The following is a 20,964-nucleotide window of genomic DNA, read 5'->3' as shown; positions in this document are numbered from 1 at the left end:
GGAAAGGCTGAGAGCTGTGACTAGCCCAAGGTCACCCAGCTGGCTTCACATGGAGGAGTGGGGAAACCAGCCCGGTTCACCAGATCAGCCTCCGCCGCTCCTGTGGAGGAGTGGGGAATCAAACCCTGTTCTCCAGATCAGAGTCCATCTCTCCAAACCACCGCTCTTCACCACCAAACCACGCTGGCTGCTGATGCAGGTTACCTTCAGTCACAGAGTGAAGATCTTTGTACTGTGGTAGCAGCTGCTGCCAAAACAACATTTTTAAAAAAAAAACGCACTGCCAATCAAATCTCTAATGGCCAATCAGAGCCTTGCTGGACAAAAGCCCCACCTGGTCCCGCCCACTTTCTAAATGCACTTGGTGGGCACCAGAAAACAGTGTTGGCAGAATATTGTCGAAGGCTTTCACGGTCAGAGTTCATTGGTTCTTGTAGGTTATCCGGGTTGTGTAACCGTGGTCTTGGAATTTTCTTTCCTGACGTTTCGCCAGCAACTGTGGCAGGCATCTTCAGAGTAGTAACACTGAAGGACACTGTCCTTCAGTGTTACTACTCTGAAGATGCCTGCCACAGTTGCTGGCGAAACGTCAGGAAAGAAAATTCCAAGACCACGGTTACACAACCCGGATAACCTACAAGAACCAGTGTTGGCAGACTTCATGGTGCCCATGGCCACCATGTTGGGGACCCCTGCTCTAAAATAAGATTTAAGGGAAAAAAGCAAATATTAATGTTTAAAAGGTTTGGTGACCGAAATCTGTGTTAATATCCAGCTCAGCTGCTACTATTAAAGGACAGGAAGAGCTTGATTTTAAGAAGAGGTCGAACAAACACAACAATAAGCCATCTACTTATTAATTTTGCCAACTTTTTACTGAGCCAGCAACAACCAAGGCAATGAGAAAACAGTTTTAGTATGATATTCCTGATTTACTGGGTTAGTCACTTCATGTAAGACATCAAAACCAAGTGATTATAAACATGTTATATTACAAGCAGTGTTCCGGGAGAAGGAAAACTTTGCTTCCATAATCTCAAGTTAACAACAGTCCAACTGGAAGTGATTTCTCCCGGTTACTTTATGTATAATTACAGAGGGGGGGGAGGGAGGCAGAGAGAGTTTTTAAAACACTTCAAGCTTCATTTCCTTTATGCTTTAGCACTACAAAATCAATTTACTTTTGCATGGTCCGGTCTTTGGAGAATCCTAGTGCAAGTTCTCATTTTTGATCACGTTCATCCCCAAAAAGAGTGAAACTACTCACGCCTCTGTCAAACCTACAAGCCCCAAAGCCTTTTCTCCACCCCCATCCCCCCAAGTCAACGCAGCATCACCCCTGCAAATGGCCGCCTTTCCAGGTGGGGGGAAAAGCAGGAGGCGGTTGCGGCGGAAAGAATAGAGGAGGGAGACAGATGCTGCTGCTGCTGGGACTGCAAGAATCATTGTGGATTTTAAAGAGACTGAAGTTGAGGCAGGATCCCCATTTCCAAGGATAAGGAAACGAGGAGATGGATGGATGTGGAGAACTGAAGCAGAGTCACCCATTGATTTTGTTCAGAGAGAGAGAGAGAGAGAGAGAGAGAGAGAGAGAGAGAGAGAGAGAGAGAGAGAGAGAGAGAGAGAGAGAGAGAGAGAGAGAGAGAGAGAGAGAGAGAGAGAGAGAGAGAGAGAGAGAGAGAGACACGCACACGTGTGCGCTGGTGGGGGCGGAAGAAATGTGAAATCTCTCCTAGCTGCCCACATTCCCCTCACCCTACGGAGTCCTGTCTTGTGTCTGCTTTCTGCGTCCTGCGTCCTGCGAAGCATAGATCCTAGGCAGATGAAAAAGTCTGCAAGGAGAGGCCATGCAGGGCTATGGTAACGGTAAAGATTTCTGTAAACCAGGTGGAGTTTCCAGGTTTGCAGAAATATCTTACAGTTTTTTTTGGGGGGGGGGGGAGAGAAGCACCAAGTGGATAGGGATGGAATAAAAAGCCAAAAGGAAAAGGGAGAGAAAGGGAGGAGGAGAAGAAAAAGGAGGAAAAGAAAAAGGAGGAGGAGGAGAAAAAGGAGGAAGAGAAAAAGTAGAAAAAGGAGGAGGAAAAGAAAAAGAAAGGAGAAGAAAAAGGAGAAGGAGGAGAAATGGTGGCAGAAACCTCATGAAACTACATTGTGAGATCAGCCATAATTTTAGATTTGCCTAGGCAGCCACAAACAATATCACTAAGCCCCTGGCCTCACCCAGACTTTTCTGCAGACTTTACAGAAAAGATTAAGGGCTTTTACAAAGCTCAGGGAAAACCAATATGCACGGCCCTAAGCCCTTCAGCAAATTTTACAGAAAATTCAAAGCAAGACTGGAAACTCAGCCAGGCTTTTCTGCATTGGCCTGGGCAACCTTAAATGGCCAGCTGAAATCTCGGCAGCCATTTCGGGTTGCCGAGGTTGCCCCACGAAAAAACACCCTGCTCTCAAGAAACATTCAAAATATCAGCAGAGGGGTAAAGAGGAAGCAAGGCAGGATGGAAGAGAAAGAAGGAAGGGGAGATGGAGCAGACAACTCAAAAGCTGGGAAGGGGGCCAGGAAGGGTGTGAGAAGCGGCAGGTGGAGCCATCAGGGGCAAAGGGGGGGGGAGACGGAAGATGGCAAAGAGGCTCAGTAGAGTCAGCGTGGGCAAGAGGAGCCACTGGACAAGGGGAGGAGGAGATTTCCCCTCCCTGGTTGAGTCCTTGGGGTCTCCAACTTATTATTTACCTTTCTGAAACAGGCAAAGCCAGTCATGAAAATGCTACTGGGGGTGGGGGTGTCTCTGAACACTGTGCGGTTCTTGAAATGTTAACAGCCTTAACTGTACACTAGTCGCAAGGCAACCAGAGTGATGTAGTCTGGGTAAAAGTCCTTTTAGAAACGTAGCAGATAAAAACGTGGATAGGAAATTCTGTCCTGAACTGTTACCGGCACTATACAGATTTTAACCGTTCTGCCAAGTAAAGAGGAATGTCTCCTTGCCAGGGAAAGGTCCTGGCTTTTTACCCAATTCAAGGAAGAGAGCCATGTTAATTTGTCCATAGTATATTCCTGATTTGTAGCATGATTTCGGGACTAGCACGTGTACTGTATTGCCCCAGCATAGAGAGTGAAGGACTCGAGGAGGAGGAAAAAGCTCTAACGCCAAAGTCTAAACTCTCCATCTTCATGGAATGATAATTACATTGCTCACGACTGATCGCGGTGAAACATTTGATTCTGCCTCTCCAATCAATAGCCTTTCCCATCATTTTACATATAGCAAGTGCTGGACAAATACACAAAAAAATTATCCCATTCAATTCCAAGCTCTGGATCAGAGCAGGACCTAATTCTTCACTTCTACAGCCTCCTTCTCGGCCTTCTCTTTCGTCTTCTCTTTCTCTTCCAGTTTTTCTTCCTTTTGCAACAGTGACATTATTTCTGCTACTTGGTTGGTTGAGATATCAATATCTTCTTTGTCAATCAGTTCTACGACCTATGCAAATGTAAAAGGAAAAGGAATTACACTTTGCATCCTGTACAAATGCTTTGAAACTCTCCAGCTGAGGAAAGTAACTGAAAGATCAAGCCTAAACAAAGCACAGATACACCCAATAAACCACAGCCCAATTTCACAAAAGTTGTATACAATTGTTTAGTTCAGAAAAATTAGTGTTTTATATGAAGGGTGCAAGAATTGTCTGGGTTGAACATTTCTAAAAGTAGAAAACAGACTATTTCATGGAAGACTCACCTTCACAACGTCATCTATGTCAATTTTTCCGTCTTGGTTTTCATCCAGCGCTTCAGCAAGCCTGTTCAATTTGCTCTCTGGAATTTTTTGGAGTTGTTTCATCACACCAATGAGCTCGTTGATACTGATGAGGTTCTCCCTAAATGGGAAACACAACCTGCATATAGCGAGCAGTTACTACACAGGAGTTTAAAAAAAAAAAAAACACCTGCCACATTGTCATATATCTACTTCTGAACCAGGCCGGGCAGCGTGGATCAAAAAACCTGTACAACAGAGCCAGGGTCAGATGGGGGGATTTCTGTAGTTTTTTAAAAAATGTCCATTAAGACTACATTCTGAGATCTCAGTGGTCATTTTGGGGGGGGGGTTGCTAGGCGACTACAACAATAGGACATCTTCTCAAGCTCTGCAATATCCTTTTTTAGGTGTGGTGACCAGAACTGTACACAGTATTCCAAGTGTGGTCTCACCATGGATTTGCACAAAGGCAAAATGACAGCAGCAGTTTTATTCTCTATTCCTTGTCTAATTATGGCCAGCATGGAGTTGGCCTTTTTCACAGCAGCCGCACGCTGGCTTGATGTCTTCATCGAGCTGCTCACTTACCCAATGGGAGGACTAGCACCGCTGTCCAGCTGTCCATCCACCACTTTTTGGTCTGTCTCCAGCTCCCCAATAATTTTGTCAATCTGCCCGATCATCCGGTTCACCCGTTTGGTCAGCCTCTTGCTCGCTTTGGACTCTTCCACGACTTCTTCCTGCCCCTCCTTAGATAACTCCTTTATTTCCTGCAAATCCTAAGGATCGAGGACAAGTAAAATAATCATGAAAAGCTTGCTTACTGTAGCAAGATGCAAATATCTGACAAGAGAGCGCTTTTGACAGAGTGGTGCGAGCACTAGAAGAAGGAGAGTTGGTGTTTATGTCGACTTTCTCCACCACTTAAGGAAGAATCAAACCGGCTTACAATCACCTTCCCTTCCCCTCCCCACAACAGACACCCTGCGAGGTAGGTGAGGCTGAGGGAGCTCTAAGAAAACTGTGACTAGCCCAAGGTCACCCAGCAGGAGTGGGGAAACTAACCCGTCTCAGCAGATTAGAGTCCGCCGCTCATGCGGAGGAGCGGGGGATCCAACCTCATTCTCCAGATTAGAGTCCGCCACTCATGTGGAGTGGGGAATCAAACCCGGTTCTCCAGATTATGGTCCGCCGCTCATGCAGAGGAGCGGGGGATCCAACCCGGTTCTCCAGATTAGTCTGCCGCTCATGTGGAGGAGTGGGGAATCAAACCCGATTCTCCAGATTAGAGTCCACCACCCCTAACCACCGCTCCTAACCACTACACTACACTGGCTCTATAAAGAGATAATGGCAGGAAGTTGGGTTTATGCGAGACCAAAAAAAATGGGAGGGGAAAGAAAAGTTCCTGACGGCTGTATCCAGGACAACCGAGGTGGCAGAGCAAGATCTAGACATGGCCCAAGAGGCATTGTGGGTGCTGTCACGGCTCTGGGGGGAGAGAAACGGAGAAGGGGACAAAGTTCTGGGGCAACTAGCAGTCCCCCACTCCGGCCTCCCCTAGAGGTAATCCCCAGCCATTTTCCAATAAGAAAGTAAGTTGGTCACGTTGCTCTTGTATAGAAAAAAATAGGAACTGAACCAAACTCCTGCCTTGCGACTATTTAATATCCAAGGGCCTACGATATTTCTCGAAGAGGAAGGCCTTCAATCTGGAAGACCTATCCCTTCTCGCCTTGGGAGTGAAAAGATTACGGGCCCGCATGAGCCTGTAGCGTGGCCCTCTCCCAGGCAGTACAAACACTAGCGGCGTTCGTCATTCTGGGCCATCTTCGTTCTTCCGCAAGTGGGGCACTTTTTTTTTAAAAGAGCCATTACTGAAAGTATCTCTTAAGACTTACGAGTAGTTCTATGAGAAATGGAAACTATTCTATAAATACGTAGAGGCTCAAGGTTAAAGAAAACAAAATAAAAAATTAGATATTAATTAATGGTAATGAAATTTTGATAGGAGTCCCCTGGCGCAGAGCAGTAAGCTGCAGTACTGCAGTCCAAGCTCTGCTCACGACCTGAGTTCGATCCCGACGGAAGTTGGTTTCCGGTAGCCGGCTCAAGGTGGATTCAGCCTTCCATCCTTCCGAGGTCGGTAAAATGAGTACCTGGCTCTCTGGGGGGTAAAGTGAAGACGACCGGGGAAGGCACTGGCAAACCACCCCGTAAACAAAGTCTGCCTAGTAAACGTCGGGATGTGACATCACCCCATGGGCCAGGAATGACCTGGTGCTTGCACATGGGACCTTTACCTTTACTTTTTTTAATGAAATTTTAACTTTAGTTTTAGATAATTACTTTGTTTGTTGAGACACTAAATGTTTGATAGACACAAAGGGTGATCATTTTCCAAGTATATTATATGTACAATTGGCCCGAATATTTTTTCCTTTCATTATATAACCAGGCGACTATCTCACTGTAAAATATTGTTGAAAAGCAGAGTAGTGTAGTCTGCTCGATTTGCTTTTGAATTTTTGATTTTTCAATTGTATGTTGGATACCTTTACTTTTCCCCCCTTTCCCTCTTTTTCCTTCTGTATCCCTTTTATTATAAAATAAACAAAAAAAATTTACGAAAGAAAGAAAGAAAGAAAGAAAGAAAGAAAGAAAGAAAGAAAGAAAGAAAGAAAGAAAGAAAATATATCTCAGCAACAGCATAGAAATCAGAATTCCAAAGATGGAAAGCAGAAGCTATCCTCACGTCTCATCTAGAAGGGAGGGGAATTGTCCCTTCTAGGAGCTTCCCATACAAAAAATTCTCCGTGGCTGGCCTGCCCGGTTCCCATGTGAGACTGCACAGAGGCCACGACGATGAACAGGTAGGTCTGAGTCGAGAATCATCCTCTTTTGGCAGCTAAACTGCTCTCTTCCCCCCCCCCCCAATAAAGGCCGATACCTTTGAAAGCAACCCTGAAACGAGCAGTTTTATTCCCTGTCGCGGTTTCCCCCTCCAAGTAAGCCCCATATGTTAATCTCACCACCTCAGGGCCTCTGTCTTCCTCTTCTTACCTCATTATATTCCTGCACATCGTCCTTCAGATCCTCGAGTTCCTCCTTTTCTTTTGTCAGCGATTTCTTCTGCTCCTGCAGTTTAGTGCAAGCATCACTCAGCAGGTCAATCTCTTCTTTGGTTATTTCTTCACCCTACATAAAACAAAGCCAACTTTAAAGTCTGTTTCCAGAATACCAAAGTCTCCTTTAAAAATAATAATAAGCAGATATGGCAAGTTTTGGCCTCTTAATGTATAATGTAGTTTATTTTATCAATGTAATTCTGAAGAAAATCCAGAATTTATCATCTGTGAATGCTGCACTGTTGAAAATGTGGTGGTTCTACTTGCATTAGGGTACAAACAACCCATTCTATAAGGGAATAATTAAGTTTTAAAAACAACAACCAGACTACTGGATGTCAGAAACCTATTTACTGATTTAAAACATTTATTAGCCACCTTTCTTCCTTACGGAGCTTAAGGTGGCTTACAATATAGATCATAAATAAAACAGAATACATAAAAACCCAAAATTTAAAATCTAGGACTGCTGGTAACTTAATCAAAGGCGGTCCTAAATAAAACCATCTTCAACTACCCCCTAGAGACTGAAAGCGAGGGGGCCAGGCGCACCTCCCTGGAGAGGTTGTGCCATAATTGAGGGGCTGCCACCGAAAAGGCCCTTTCTCATGTCCCCACCAAACAAGCTTCTTTGATTGGTGGGGCAGTCAGGAGGGCCTCCCCCTGTGATCTTAATTCCTGGGCAGGAACATATGGAGAGGACTCTCCTTCAAATATCCCGGGCCCGACTATGTAGGGTAGTATCTCATATTTTAAAAGTTGAAGATCCTCAGTGGTCCTCAAATTGCACAATGCCAGACATACACCTAGATGCAAGATGCGCACACTTCTTTCCTAGTCAAACGAAGGAGAGCTGCAAACTCAAATGCGGCTGGCCATCTCGGTTTGAGAAGAATCACCACCATGGACTGCTTTCTGTGTTTATCACAGAGTAAGCACATCACAACTTGTACCCAAGCCGGCGGGATTCAGGATGTTCAGGAAAGAAAGGCCACCAAAGCAGCTAAATGCTGTTGTGTGTGCACTGCGCTTATTCCAACTCTATGAAGCCATGGGCCGGCCTTTCCCCAAAGCCCCTTGTGACCCTAAGGGAGTTTTATTTGTGTCAAGGTTGTTTTTCAGAAGGCTGTGTAGAAGCTGCCAATTCCTGGAGTAATCCTTTGTATGGATCAGCACAGCCATCTACAAACTTTTCTTTACAATTCCCAGAAAGTGGAGCAGTAATATCCACTGAGCAAGGCGGTACAGTCCCCGTAAGGACACACACACACACACTATGAACAGTGTTTGGGAGAATGCAGCAAACAAAGTTCTCGCTAGTCAGCTGTAGTATCTGCTCTGCAGAAAAATAAGCATGAGCTTGTGTTTTGCAACGGAGGCTGCACAAAGCTACAATTCAGGGCACAGCTTTAAAGAACAAGGACCTTTCCCTTTCCCTAGATTTAACAAACACTGGCTATCCATCAACCACTTCACACTTTAAAAAGGGGAGAGGAAATTTAATTTTTTCCCTTGGCGCTATAAAGAGAAAAGTTGCCACATCTCTCACGCAATTGACCGATCTATTTGACAGCAGATGACAGGGTATTTGCTTCTCAGAAAGCTTTTTTAGCCGTTTGATCCAGGGAGTGATGTATTTATTTCATGCAACATTATTTGTGGACATGCTAAAACAATGTGGCCTAGGGAAGTCTATCTGATCCGGACAAAATGGGATTTTAGTTCTTCTGCAATAATTTTACTGTATCGTCCTCGTGTCTCGGCTGAGCCTAGGGACCAATAAGGACCATGCTTACGGAAAGAGAGATATAAATTTCTCGCTTGAAAATATTTTGTATCCAATATCAAAACAAAATACATTTTAAGAACCCCCCCCCCCAAAAAAGTCTCATACATTTGTCAAAAGTTTCGAAGCCAAGGAAAAGAGGTATTGGGCCATTACACATTTAGCCGAGAAGAAGCAACAGATCTACCAATATATAATGATTAGTATAAGAAAGGAGAATTTTTGATTTTGTACATAATCTGTTCTCTCGCATCTGACATAAGCTAAAAGACCAAATTTCCAGTATTAACAGACATGGAACTTGTTCCTAACCTTAATGCGCAGACACCATTGCCATGTTGCAAACTTTGTGGCATGAAAATAATGAAAACAACTAATAAGTGTATACCGATATAATTACTTCTACTTAAAATAAGGGTATTACTGAAATCTAAGACACAAGAACACCAATGGTGGCCAACTTTTGGGGGGCAAGTCAGGTGCAAAGGCATGCAACAGGTTGCTCATGGCTTAGATCAGGGGGCAACAGCAACTGCCTTATGAGGGGCAGTTAAAACAAGGCTGTTAAGTTTGGAAAGAAGGCGGTTAAGGGGAGATATGATAGAGGTCTGTAAAATTACAGAGAGAGTGGACAGAGATAAGCTTTTCTCCCTCTCTCATAATACTAGAACACGGGGTCATCTGCTGAAGCTGGAGGGGGAGAGATTCAAAATGGAAGAAAGGAAGTATTTCCTCACACAATGCCTAGTTAAACTGTGGATCTCCCTACCCCAGGATGTGGCGATGGCTGCCAACTTGGAAGGCTTGAAGAGGGGAGTGGACATGTTCATGGAGGAGAGGGCTATTCATGGCTACTGGTCAAAATGGATGCTAGTCATGATGCATACCTATTCTCCCCAGTCTCAGAGGAGCATTCCTATTATATGAGGTGCTGTGGAGCACAGGCAGGACAATGCTGCTGCAGTCTTGTTTGTGGGCCTCCTAGAGGCACCTAGTTGGCCACTGTGTGAACAGACTGCTGGACTGATGGTCCTGGGTCTGATCCAGCAGGGCTTTTCTTATGTTCAAAGCCCTGCATTTGGCGAGCATGAGCTACCCCACTATTGTCCACAGCCTCCTGCTTTGTGCACCACAAGCTGGCCACCCATGACCTACTTCACATAAGACTAAAGCATACTACGACAAGGACACAAAACAACTACTTGGCTAACAGAAAATTCTTAGATGTCGTAGGTCTAGATTAGATTCAGAGACATTCCTGAGAAAGGAGGGAGGGGCCAAGATGGCAACTGACTGTAAGAGTATTATTACATGATTTCATGCTTCTCCTCTACAATCAGTGGTTCCCAAACTTTTCGGACCACCGCCCCCTTGGTTCCACAAACTCAACCCCAGCGCCCCCTACCCTAGTCTATAAAAAGCATTATTCACAATAGGGGTTTGCATAACTCACTACAGAAGATAATAACAATAAAATGTCAAAACAGTAACAATTAATTACACATCTATTCAAAATCAAATTAAAACTTTTTAGTTGAAATTTATTCAACAAAACTGATGAACTTGATCCAGTGGTACCAGCTCTTCAAAGTCTGGGGGGGAAATGCTGATCGTTTCCACCAAATTTGCCAGCATGGTGCCATAGCTTGATCTACTGTAAATTAGTGAATGACAGTTGAAAGGGCCCACCTCTAACGCCCCCCCCCCGCTGCCCCCTTGCCTCTTAGTGCCCCACCTAGGTGATCCACAGCCCCCCAGGGGATGGAACTGCCCACTTTGGGAACCACTGCCCTATATCAAGGGCTTTAACCGCCAGGAAGGGTCGAAAATAACCCCAGCCCCATTCTCTATTATTAGAAGGGCTCCAGTGACTGGCATGTGGGAAGAGAAGAGTATTTTCTGACTCTGAAAATACTAGTACCGAGGCTGACGTGGGAGAATTGCCAGCGAGATGCAGTAAGATCTATTGCTGCTTAAGTCTGCCGGTCCCAACTAACTGTTCTATATATTTACAGAACTTACTTTACCATCAACTATTTGAAAACTTCAACTGATATCTTTGAATAACACTGAACTGTGTTTATGAATGTGTTTCGACCTTCCTCTTTTTTGGTTTTATAAAGAGACTAATTTGATCCAATTTAAAAAGACTAGAGATAATCCGCCGTTTTATTTTGGCAAGACTAATGACTAATGTGAATTAATTAAATTTGGAGAGGAAAAATCCAAATATTGTGGAAACATATTCAGGCTGGTTGTCAATGCCGGATATCTGTTTTGTTTTATACCCTTCAATTAAAGAAGATATTTTCAAGGGTGGAGAACAAAGTGGTTGGGTTTTTTGTTTTGTTTTTTACTTTAAAAGAACTTCTATGTTATATCTTTACTGGGATTATAAATGGTTTTACTTCACTATTAATAATCTGGGACTTTTCAAAACAGAATAAGCAAGTAAATATTGATTTTGGATTTTTCACCCCTACCCATCAGAATTGTTATTCGTTTGAAATGAATCACATTACTGGATTTTATAAACTTTTTCGGAACTGTTACAAATACTGCTGATAAATTAGCGAAGTTTGGGTCTTTAAAAAGCGGACTATCTTTAAAAAGGAAGCCATTGCTAATTTTTTCTTTTGTAAAATTGTGTCTTAGTCTGGACTAAGAAAATCTTTGCTGCTACCTGCTGGATTTTTTAGGTATCACATTTCTTTGGGGGGGGGGGGAAATGCTGTTTTAAATGTTAATCACCAATTGTTAATTGTTAACTGTATGACAACACCAACTATCTTTTTTATTTTAAAACTTTCTTCCTTCTTTTATTAAATATATTATTTATTGTGGGCTTTTGTGTTTTTTATAATCAGCTTAAAATATTATATATTAATAATTATAAAGTCTGCAATTAAAGTAGTAATTGTCTATATAAGATGAAGGTGATGATTGTTTATATAAAATATTAATTGGTTTTATTATATGGTTATATGGAAAAACTGTTTAGAGCATTTAAACAGAGGGGGGAAATGAGGAAATTGAGAAATGGCAACAGGAACCAGAGCTGCAAAGAAAGAATACTCAGAAGATGAGATTGAAATAATAATTGAGAAGATAGCATCATCTGTCCCACAACAAATTAAACAGAGCTAAAACAAGAACATAAAAATGTGTTAGCTCAATTACCACAGACAAAAGAACACAGGATATTATTGATGAGATAAACAAAAATATAAAAATATCTTAATTGCAGCAAACAGGCAAAAAAGCTCAAGATAATATTGTTGAAATAAAGGAGACATCCAAAAAATAAGAAATGAGACGGCATCTGGACTGCAGGAGGTAAGCCAAAAAAAAATTCAAGAAAATAAGATAGATATCAAAGAAATCAAAACCAAACAAAAAGAAGTCAAAGATAAACAAAAAGAAATTGACAGTTCAAGAAAAGCTGCTTAACAGAGGCAAACCAAAGGACTGAAATCCTTGAATCAAGACTGAGAAGCAACAGTTTATGTTTTTGTGGCATTCCAGAAGAATTTGGGAGATTTTGAAAATTAATACAAGATTTCTTGAGGGTGCAAGGAGACTTCCCAGAAACTGAACAAACTTTTAGAATTAATTCTAAATACGCAACCCAGAATAAGCTATCACGTGACATATTAGTCGCCTTTACTCACAGAAACACTGGCCGATGTGACGGCGGACCTTCCATGTTCCGCCCAGCCTGACAAAAACTGGTTTGCTGTTGCATAGCGTGAAAGGGCCCCACAAGTAAATACACCAGTTCGAGGTAGCTCAGCCTTCTACGGGGGTACTTAATTAAGTACTTTCTACCCCCCACCTTTAAACTAAAACAGGACTCAGGACCGGGCAATCGTGCCAGGGGGGGTGGGGGGGGAAGCAATAAACCAGACAAGGACCCTAAAAGAGCAATCTTATCCAGGTGTTCCCAACGCCATTAACATGGGTTCCCAGACCGACACCTTTCCGAGCATCGATGCAAGTGGTCAACATAAAAACAAAAATAACTATTAAAGTAAATTAAGGAATGCCGTGCCCGTCAGTATTTGATTAAATGCTCTGAATATTTTGTACCAGGACCCATTAAGCTAGAGCACTGGTTCCCAACCAGGGGTCCACGAGAACTAAATTAAGGTCCACGAAACAAAGTTATAAACCCATAATAAATTCATATTTTCAATTAAAAGTTCTCTATTATAAAAATATATATTCAAATATTATTCTAAGTTTAATGTTTAACTAACAGTTATGATTAAAGTTTATTTTCAAATTCTCGGAATTTTTATTTTGAACCTTGGGGTCCCTGCACCGAACAAAAAAGTCCTAGTGGTCCCTGGTCAAAAAAAGGTTGGGAACCACTGAGCTAGAGCTTTTGCTCCTGGCTCCTCCCAGACACTTACCTTAATGCCTTCCAGGACTGGCGCTGTGTCTTTTAACGTCTCGGAATGCAGGGCTAAATCTGCCTTTGCCAACTCTTCTTCTGCATCCACGGCTATCTGGCTTTTCTTTGTATGCACGGCTGCAGAATTGAGGTCGATGGCGGACTCCACCTCTTTCTGAAATGCAAAGCATTGTTCACTTTAATATATACACAGATCCTGAGAAGCACCTTTGCAATTCCACTGGGATTTTTTAAATCAGTGTTGAAATTTGGTTTCCCCGAAGCAGAGTTCCTAACGTTTTGTTTCAAATATATGATCGGAAATATGGATCTCCCTGTTCCGTGCCCAAATAGAAGGGACGTTTTGCTGCATTTCTTGGTGAGGAGGAGGGTGGGTCATCCTCCCAGCACCTATTGTCTGGTGACTGAGATCCGACTGTCCTTTCCCCTTTCTTCCACACACACATGAAGCTGCCTTACACTGAATCAGACCCTTGGTCCATCAAAGCTCGTATTGTCTACTCAGACAGCCCACGGCTCTCAGGCAGAGGTCTTTCGCATCCCTTATTACGTGATCCTTTTAACTGGAGATCTGGGGATTGAACTTGGGACCTTCTGCATTCCAACAGATGCTCTACCACCGAGCCAAGACGACTGCAGCAGCATTCTGCCTGTGTTCCATGGCACCTGATATAATAGGCATGCTCCTGTGATCCTGGAGAGAATAGGCATGCATCATGACTAGCATCCATTTTGACTAGTAGCCATGGATAGCCCTCTCTCTCCTCCATGAACATGTCCACTCCCCTCTTAAAGCCTTCCAAGTTGGCAGCCATCACCACATCCTGGGGCAGGGTTCCACAGTTTAAGTGGCAATTTTTTTTCTTTTTTTACATTATGCCCTATCAATAAGGCTTGAGGCCCATTTTAAATAAAGAGGGAGTAAAACGTTTTACAAACGTTAATGCCTTGGAAGTTACAAACATTAATGCCTACCCTGGCTGCAACCTGAAGAATTTCTTTTGCCTTCTCGGCAGCTTCAGACAGCCTTTCCAACTCTTTCTCCTGGTTTTCTTTCCTGATAGCTTCTTCCTCCTGGAGGGTGGCTTCCAGCCTGGTTTTGTTGTCCACTTTCTCGCCTTCCACTTCCGCTGCTTTCACTTGAGCTTCTTTGGCCTTAAGAAAAAAATCAAATCAACTTGCAGTTTTACATTGCGCTGGAGGAGTCTGAACACAACGCTAGAAGTTAGCGCTGGCTACTGAAAATTGTATGCTTCTTGACCTCTGAAATTAAAGGAAATTCCGATTAATCCAATATTACCCACCTGACTATTAACAAGAGCAAGATAGATAATCATGGAGATGCCTAGCTACCCTACCCTGCTCACCCCTTCATTCCATCTTATGGGGATTCGTCCTCCTACAACTAGGGGAACCATTGGACACACGTTGTCCCTCACCTACTGATTTTATAGGGCAGGTTTTAATTATTGTTGTTAAAATGTTTGTATTTGGTTTTATTGCACAGTACAGTGTGTGAGCCGCTCTGAGCCTGGCTTCTGCTGGGGAGGGTGGGGTAGAAATTTAATAAAACAAATAAATAAAAATGCCTACACTCAGACGGAAATAAGATAAGCAGAAAAGAGAAACGAAATTTAAAAGTGGATAAAGCTTTTCAGGTGACATGTGACAGACAGCTTTAGGGAAATTACCATAAAACCGAACAAAGACACATATGAGGCACCTACTACAATTTAGATAAAGCCTTAAGCAACATAAGGAAGAGGAGGAGGAGGAGAAGAGTTTGGTTTTTATATGCCGACTTTCTCACTTAAGGCAGAATCAAACCAGCTTACAATCACCTTCCCTTCCCCTCCCAACAGACACCCTGTGAGGTAGGTGGGGCTGAGAGAGCGTGACTAGCCCAAGGTCACCCAGCTGGCTTCGTGGGTAGGAGAGGGGAAACAAACCCAGTTCACCAGATTAGCCTCCGCCACTCATGTGGAGGAGTGGAGAATCAAACCCGGTTCTCCAGATGAGAGTCAACTGCTCCAAACCACCGCTCTTAACCACTAAACAATGCTGGCTCTCAAACTACATGCTGGCTCTTAAACTATATAAAGTGAGGGGAAGGAAAGGAGAAGAGGCAGGAGGGGGCAAATGGAAACTGGCACAAGGCCTAGGAGCTGCAAAACTATGCAACGCGCTGAATTGCAATGGGGTTTTACAAGCGCAAGGATCGGTGCCCAGAAGCTACTGCTGTGGGCATACCATGGAAACAATGTTGTAGAATTACCTGGAAATGGGAACTTGGCTAGTCAAGGGCAAGGTGGGAAGACAGACAGAGCTCCCATGAGAAGCAACGAAAGAAGAACGTTAGCTGCAAAACTTGAAACAAGGTTGATAAATGCAAAAGGATCAGAGGAACGGTGTTCTAGGGTACATTTATGCCAGAGACGATGGAAATGCAGTGGGGCAGAAGCGGTATACAAATTCTAAGCAGAAATTTTAAATGCCCAAGACATTGTTTCTACATACATAAACCCATAATGTGTACGTCAGCAGAGATATTACATTTTTATAACCATTGTCAGCTACAGTCGAATGATCTAATCCACAGTTTCCTGAACTTTTTGAATCATGGAGCCCTTTTCAGGAAAGAAATTAGTCACGAAGAACTGATTTTCACCTAGCACCTTTATACTAAACTGAATTATAGTAGTGCAGCTTCTCGACAGCCCAAAGCAACATATTCTTTTTTAAATTATATGTCGCTTTTTTCTATGTATGAAGCAGCTCACAAAACGTACGGAAACAATACATAAAAGCACAAATTATAAGTAATCAAGGGTCCAAACTAGTACAGATAACAGCATCAAACATTTAAAAGCCAGGCCAAATATCCAGGGGGAAAAACATTAACATAACAACAGCAAATTTGCACACAAATGCCAGAAGGGCACAGTCAATAGGACGCGCCTTTGAAGGTCCCAGGCCCATAGCCACAGAGGACATTTGGGGGCCGCGCCTGTCGCGCACAGCTTGTCTGGACTTCAGGAGTTTACCTGGTAGCAACTTCACACCACGCAGTTCTGCTATGTACAGTTTATTTACAATATCTACACAGAGTCCTTTGGCTGTTAACATTCACAGCTCTGAGCAACAGCATGCTCCGCCAGCATATATATTTCAGGCAATAGGTAACTCACATTCACTATACAGACTTATATACACATTTATGACAAATCACAGTTCACCTGAGATGAGTCATTCTGGAAATCCCCATTCCTGGCTGTACAAACTGGATCAGACCAGCCTCATCACATGACTTAGCTGTCACTCTGATCAGTATGATCTGTTTAGCAAACTGCAGACTAGGCATAACTTTGACATATGTTGACACGCCTCCCTAGTCAAACGTTTGTTAAACACAGCCATTTCTTTAAGTATTGAAACCTTTCAGTATTCAAACACTTAGTAAATATGTCTGCTACATTATTTTCAGAGGTACAATATTTCAGACTTATTATTCCTCTATTCACAGCTTCCCGTACATTTTGATACCGTATATTAATGTGCTTACTCCTAGTGCGCACTCCCTGGTCATTTGCTAATTGTTGCGCTGCAGTATTGTCACACATTATAGTTATTGGTATCGTACATTCTATCTTCAAGTCAGACAGTAATTGAATGCACCATTCTGATTGTACTAGGCAATCACTTAAAGCTGAGTATTCTGCCTCACATGTACTTGTGGAAACGTGGGTTTGTTTTATTGTTTTCCACTGTACTAGGGATCCTAAAACATATAATGTAAATCCTGTTGTAGACTTGCCATCATTATGTTCACCCCAACTGGCATCACTGTAAGCCATTAATGCTGGTTTCTGATCTGCTTTCAGCACTAATTTGTTGGCTATAGTTCCCTTTAAATATCTTAGAACTCTCTTTGCCGCCACCCAATCCTTCTGGTATGGACAGGCATGTTTTCTGCATAACCAGTGAACAGCAACACATATATCAGGCCTGGTCCAACATCCTATGTACAGTAGAGATCCCACTAGTGATTGATACAATCCTTTCTGTTCAAACACTTTATCATCCGGTTCCCTATTGTAACTTGTTGTCATAGGTGTTGTAACCTCATGCGCTTCACTCATGTTATACTTCTCCAGCAATTCACTTATTTTAGTCTCCTGGCTTAGTTCAAACCAACCATTCTCATTTCTGGAGACTTGCACCCCTAAGTAATTCTTAATTGGGCCTAGATGTTTCCTGTCCGACCACCTGCGTAAATCCCCTTGCAACTAATCTTGCCTTATATTTAACATTTCCATTTGGCAAGGTTTTGAGTCTGTACAACCAACGGCAACTCAGAGTTTTCTTATCTGCTGGCAATTCAGATAAGGAAAATACTTCATTTGACACCAATGAGTTATATTCCGCCTCCATGACTCCTTCAGAATTCTGACATGGGGGCGGAAACAACCACAAAATGGCTGCCGCAGGAGGAGGAGCCAACCACAAAATGTCAAGGACTGAGGTCAGGCATAACTCTTAACAATAACTCCTCAACACTTAAGGCAGAAGCTGTTTTACAGGAGGAGGAGGAGGAGGAAGAGGAGGAAGAAGAGGAGAAGGAGGAGTTGGCTTTTATATGCCAACTTTCTCCACCACTTAAGAAAGAATCAAACCGGCTTACAGTCACCTTCCCTTCCCCTCCCCGCAAAAGACAACCCTGTGAGGTAGGTGGGGCTGAGAGAGTTCAGAGAAAACTGTGACTAGCCCAAGAGGCTTGTGTGGCAGCTGCTGTCAAAGCAACTTTTTAAAAATCCGCACAGGCCAATCAGATCCCCTACTGGTCGAAAACCCTACTTGGCCCCACCCACTTTCTACAAAACGCTCGGCAGGCCCCAGGAACGGCATCGGCGATCGCCCTGGTGCCCTGCTGGGTACTCCTGTGGTCAAACTTGCCCTAACATGAAAGCAAGGAATGGAAAATATCTGGCTGCCAAATTTCTGTGAGGCAGAGTGCTGTTACAGGCTAAATGAACCCTTAAAAAGTTGGCATATCTAATCTGTACCTACTTTCAAATTCTCTAGCGCTAAGAGGAAGCGGAGGAGGCATATTTACTGTCAATCTTCCCAAACTAAGCCTTTATAGAGTGATACAGTAGTTAAGAGTGTCAGACTAGGATCTGGGAGACCCAAGTTTGAATCCCCACATGGCCAAGGAAGCTCGCTGAGTGACCCCGGGCCAGTCGCACACTCTCAGCCTAACCTACCTCGCAAGGTTGTTGTGAGGATAATAGGGAAAAGGGGAGAATGCTGTATGGGCCTCCGTAGGCAAGAAAAGCGAGGTATAAATTAAGTAAATAAACTAATTCAGGACTGTAGAGAAGAGAAACATCAAGAATCTGAAACATTTTTAACGTTAAAACCATACCAAAGCTAATGCGGCTGTTCTAACACTGCAAAACCCATAAAGGATGGTGATATAGAATCACAGAGTGAGAAGGGACCACCTGGATCATCTACTCCAACCCCCTGAACAACGCAGGACATTCACAACTATCTCCCCCCCCCCCACAACCCCAGTGACCCCTACCCCATGACCAGAAGATGGCCGAGATGCCCTCCCTCTCATGATCTGCCTACAGTCATAGAATCAGAATTGTCATTTAACTATATTTTTTTAAAGAGTTTGGTACCGATTATATACAAGCAAGACATACCATACTTTCAGGAAGTATTTGCAGCGTTGTTTTAAGTTGGTCTGCCGGCGAAAGCGTATCGGGAAGATACATCGCTCTGGATAAAATGAGAAGTGAAGTTGGGATTTCCTGGTTCAGGTGCAAGTCCAACCACTGCAATTAAGAGACAAACTTAATCAGCCCAAGTACAGTAGCATCCCAAACCTTTATTCCCCTGTCGACTCAGCGTGGTCACCCAAGTGGCTTTATCAACCAGCAGGTAACTTGAACACACATGAACACATGAAGGCTGCCTTCTACTGAATCAGACCTTTGGTCCATCCAAGTCAGTATTGCCTGCTCAGACCGGCAGAGGCTCTCCAGGGTCATGGGAAGAGGGTCTTTCACATCACCTACTGCCTGGTCCTTTTTAACAGACGTTGCCGGGAACTGAATCGAGGACCTTCTGCATGCCAAGCAGATGCTCTACCGCTGACCACAACCCCTCCTCAACCCTCAAAGATATAGATTGCAGATTATTCTAGAATTGTGCTGATGCAAAAAATATTATGTGCTCTTCTCTCTATTCTCTCCTGCTTCAAAGCTCAATGATTCTACAAAATACAACCTCCCTCTCGAAGGCAGGATGACCACCAGGAGTAAGTGGTGGAAGAACCAGCCCACAAGAAATTTATTTTAGACCTATCTTCCCATTAGTGTGACAGCCTCTAAGTTCTTTCCCTTAATTCTAAATCACATGAGGGAAGCTGCCTTATAGTGAATCAGACCCTTGGTCCATCAAAGTCAGTATTGTCTACTCAGACTGGCAGTGGCTCTCCGGGGTCTCAGGCAGAGGTCTTTCTCATCATCAACTTGCCTAGTCCCTTTAACTGGAGATGCCGGGGATTGAACCTGGGACCTTCTGCATGCCAAGCAGATGCTCTACCACTAAGCCACAGCCCCTCCCCATGCTATCTCATTTTAAACATTCAGAAATATTATTCCAATAAAAACAATTGCCACATTTAAACAACACATTTAGATGACATTTAATCCCCCCCCCTCAAAACTTATCTTTTCGAAATGTTGCTGCTATTGGGACATAATACTAATTCAGGCTATGGACATTTTTCCAGTTCATATTCTTCTTCAAAACTCCTATCACTGAGTCATAGCGTTAATTTCTGAAGTCAATCAGAGAATGACTCTACACAGTTTCTCCTCAGCTGCTCAAGCTGAGTTAGCTCTTCGGACAGAAAGGCCCAGTGTCCCAAGACTCACAGGGTCAATGGCTTTGCGAAGCCAAAAATGAACATCATCCATAATCGATCGTTACCTGCTTAAGCTGCTCCTTTAAACGATCTTCTGTCACGCCAAGCGCTCTCATCCCCCTGGCTCGGCATGCGGACTGGAGCTCTTTAACCGTCAGGGTATCCACCCCTTCCTCAGATATCAGCTACACGGGACACAAGACCAACACTTGTACTAATCGGTAAGAAACATCATCTCCCTTAACGAAGAACCACTCCAAACATTCAACTCATTCAACTTGGGGGTCCTCCACTTATTAAGAACATAAGAAAGGCTATGCTGGATCAGACCCAGGCTCATCCAGTCCAGCAGTCTGTTCACACAGTAGCCAACCCAGGTGCCTCTAGGAAGCCCACAAGCAAGACAACGGCAGCAGCATTTATCCTGCCTATGTTCCAAAGCTCATAATATCATAGGCCTGCTCCTCTGATCCTGGAGAGAATAGGCGTGCATCATAAGAACGTAAGAAAAGCCCTGCTGGATCAAACCAAGGCCCATCAAGTCCAGCAGTCTGTCCACACAGTGGCCAACCAGGTGCCTCCAAGGAAGCCCCCAAATAAGATGACCACAGCAGCATTATCCTGCCAGTCTTCCACAGCACCTAATATAATAGGCACTCTCCTCTGATCCTGGAGAGATTAGCAAAGCTCATCAAGGTTGTGGTTTTTGTGTATTTGGGAGGCTCTCCAGGAACATACATTTTCTTTTGTTAAATAACTTAACAAAAACAATAAATTAACTGTTATTATTGGACATTTTCGTCTACTGCAAGAAATCTGCTACTGTGTTTTACCGCTGAACTGCTCGTGTTTTTACTGCCACGCTGCTTAGAACTGGTCTTCACTCAAAAGCTACCTCCCTCTTTGCTACTCTGTATTCGTGG

The 20,964-nt window shown here is 43.5% G+C and overlaps 1 protein-coding gene across 1 annotated transcript in view; it reads right to left on the bottom strand.

Moving 5' to 3' along the window:
- Nucleotides 1-3,313: 3,313 nt before the first annotated feature.
- Nucleotides 3,314-20,964, bottom strand: part of LETM1 (leucine zipper and EF-hand containing transmembrane protein 1) — a 33,123-nt gene continuing 15,472 nt past the window's right edge. Inside the window, exons 7-14 of the mRNA XM_056848325.1 lie at nt 20,107-20,226; nt 18,813-18,944; nt 14,074-14,253; nt 13,097-13,252; nt 6,831-6,965; nt 4,356-4,546; nt 3,747-3,885; nt 3,314-3,488 (exon numbers count right to left, since the gene is read on the bottom strand). Coding sequence (XP_056704303.1) covers nt 3,339-3,488; nt 3,747-3,885; nt 4,356-4,546; nt 6,831-6,965; nt 13,097-13,252; nt 14,074-14,253; nt 18,813-18,944; nt 20,107-20,226 — 1,203 coding nt within the window. The 3' untranslated portion in view covers nt 3,314-3,338. The remainder of the gene's footprint in view (nt 3,489-3,746; nt 3,886-4,355; nt 4,547-6,830; nt 6,966-13,096; nt 13,253-14,073; nt 14,254-18,812; nt 18,945-20,106; nt 20,227-20,964) is intronic.

Source organism: Euleptes europaea, chromosome 4, assembly GCF_029931775.1.
Source record: "Euleptes europaea isolate rEulEur1 chromosome 4, rEulEur1.hap1, whole genome shotgun sequence".
NCBI classification, from domain to species: Eukaryota; Metazoa; Chordata; class Lepidosauria; order Squamata; family Sphaerodactylidae; genus Euleptes; species Euleptes europaea.
The sequence above is the reverse complement of the archived record's forward strand: the minus strand, read 5'-3'. Positions and strand labels throughout refer to the sequence as shown.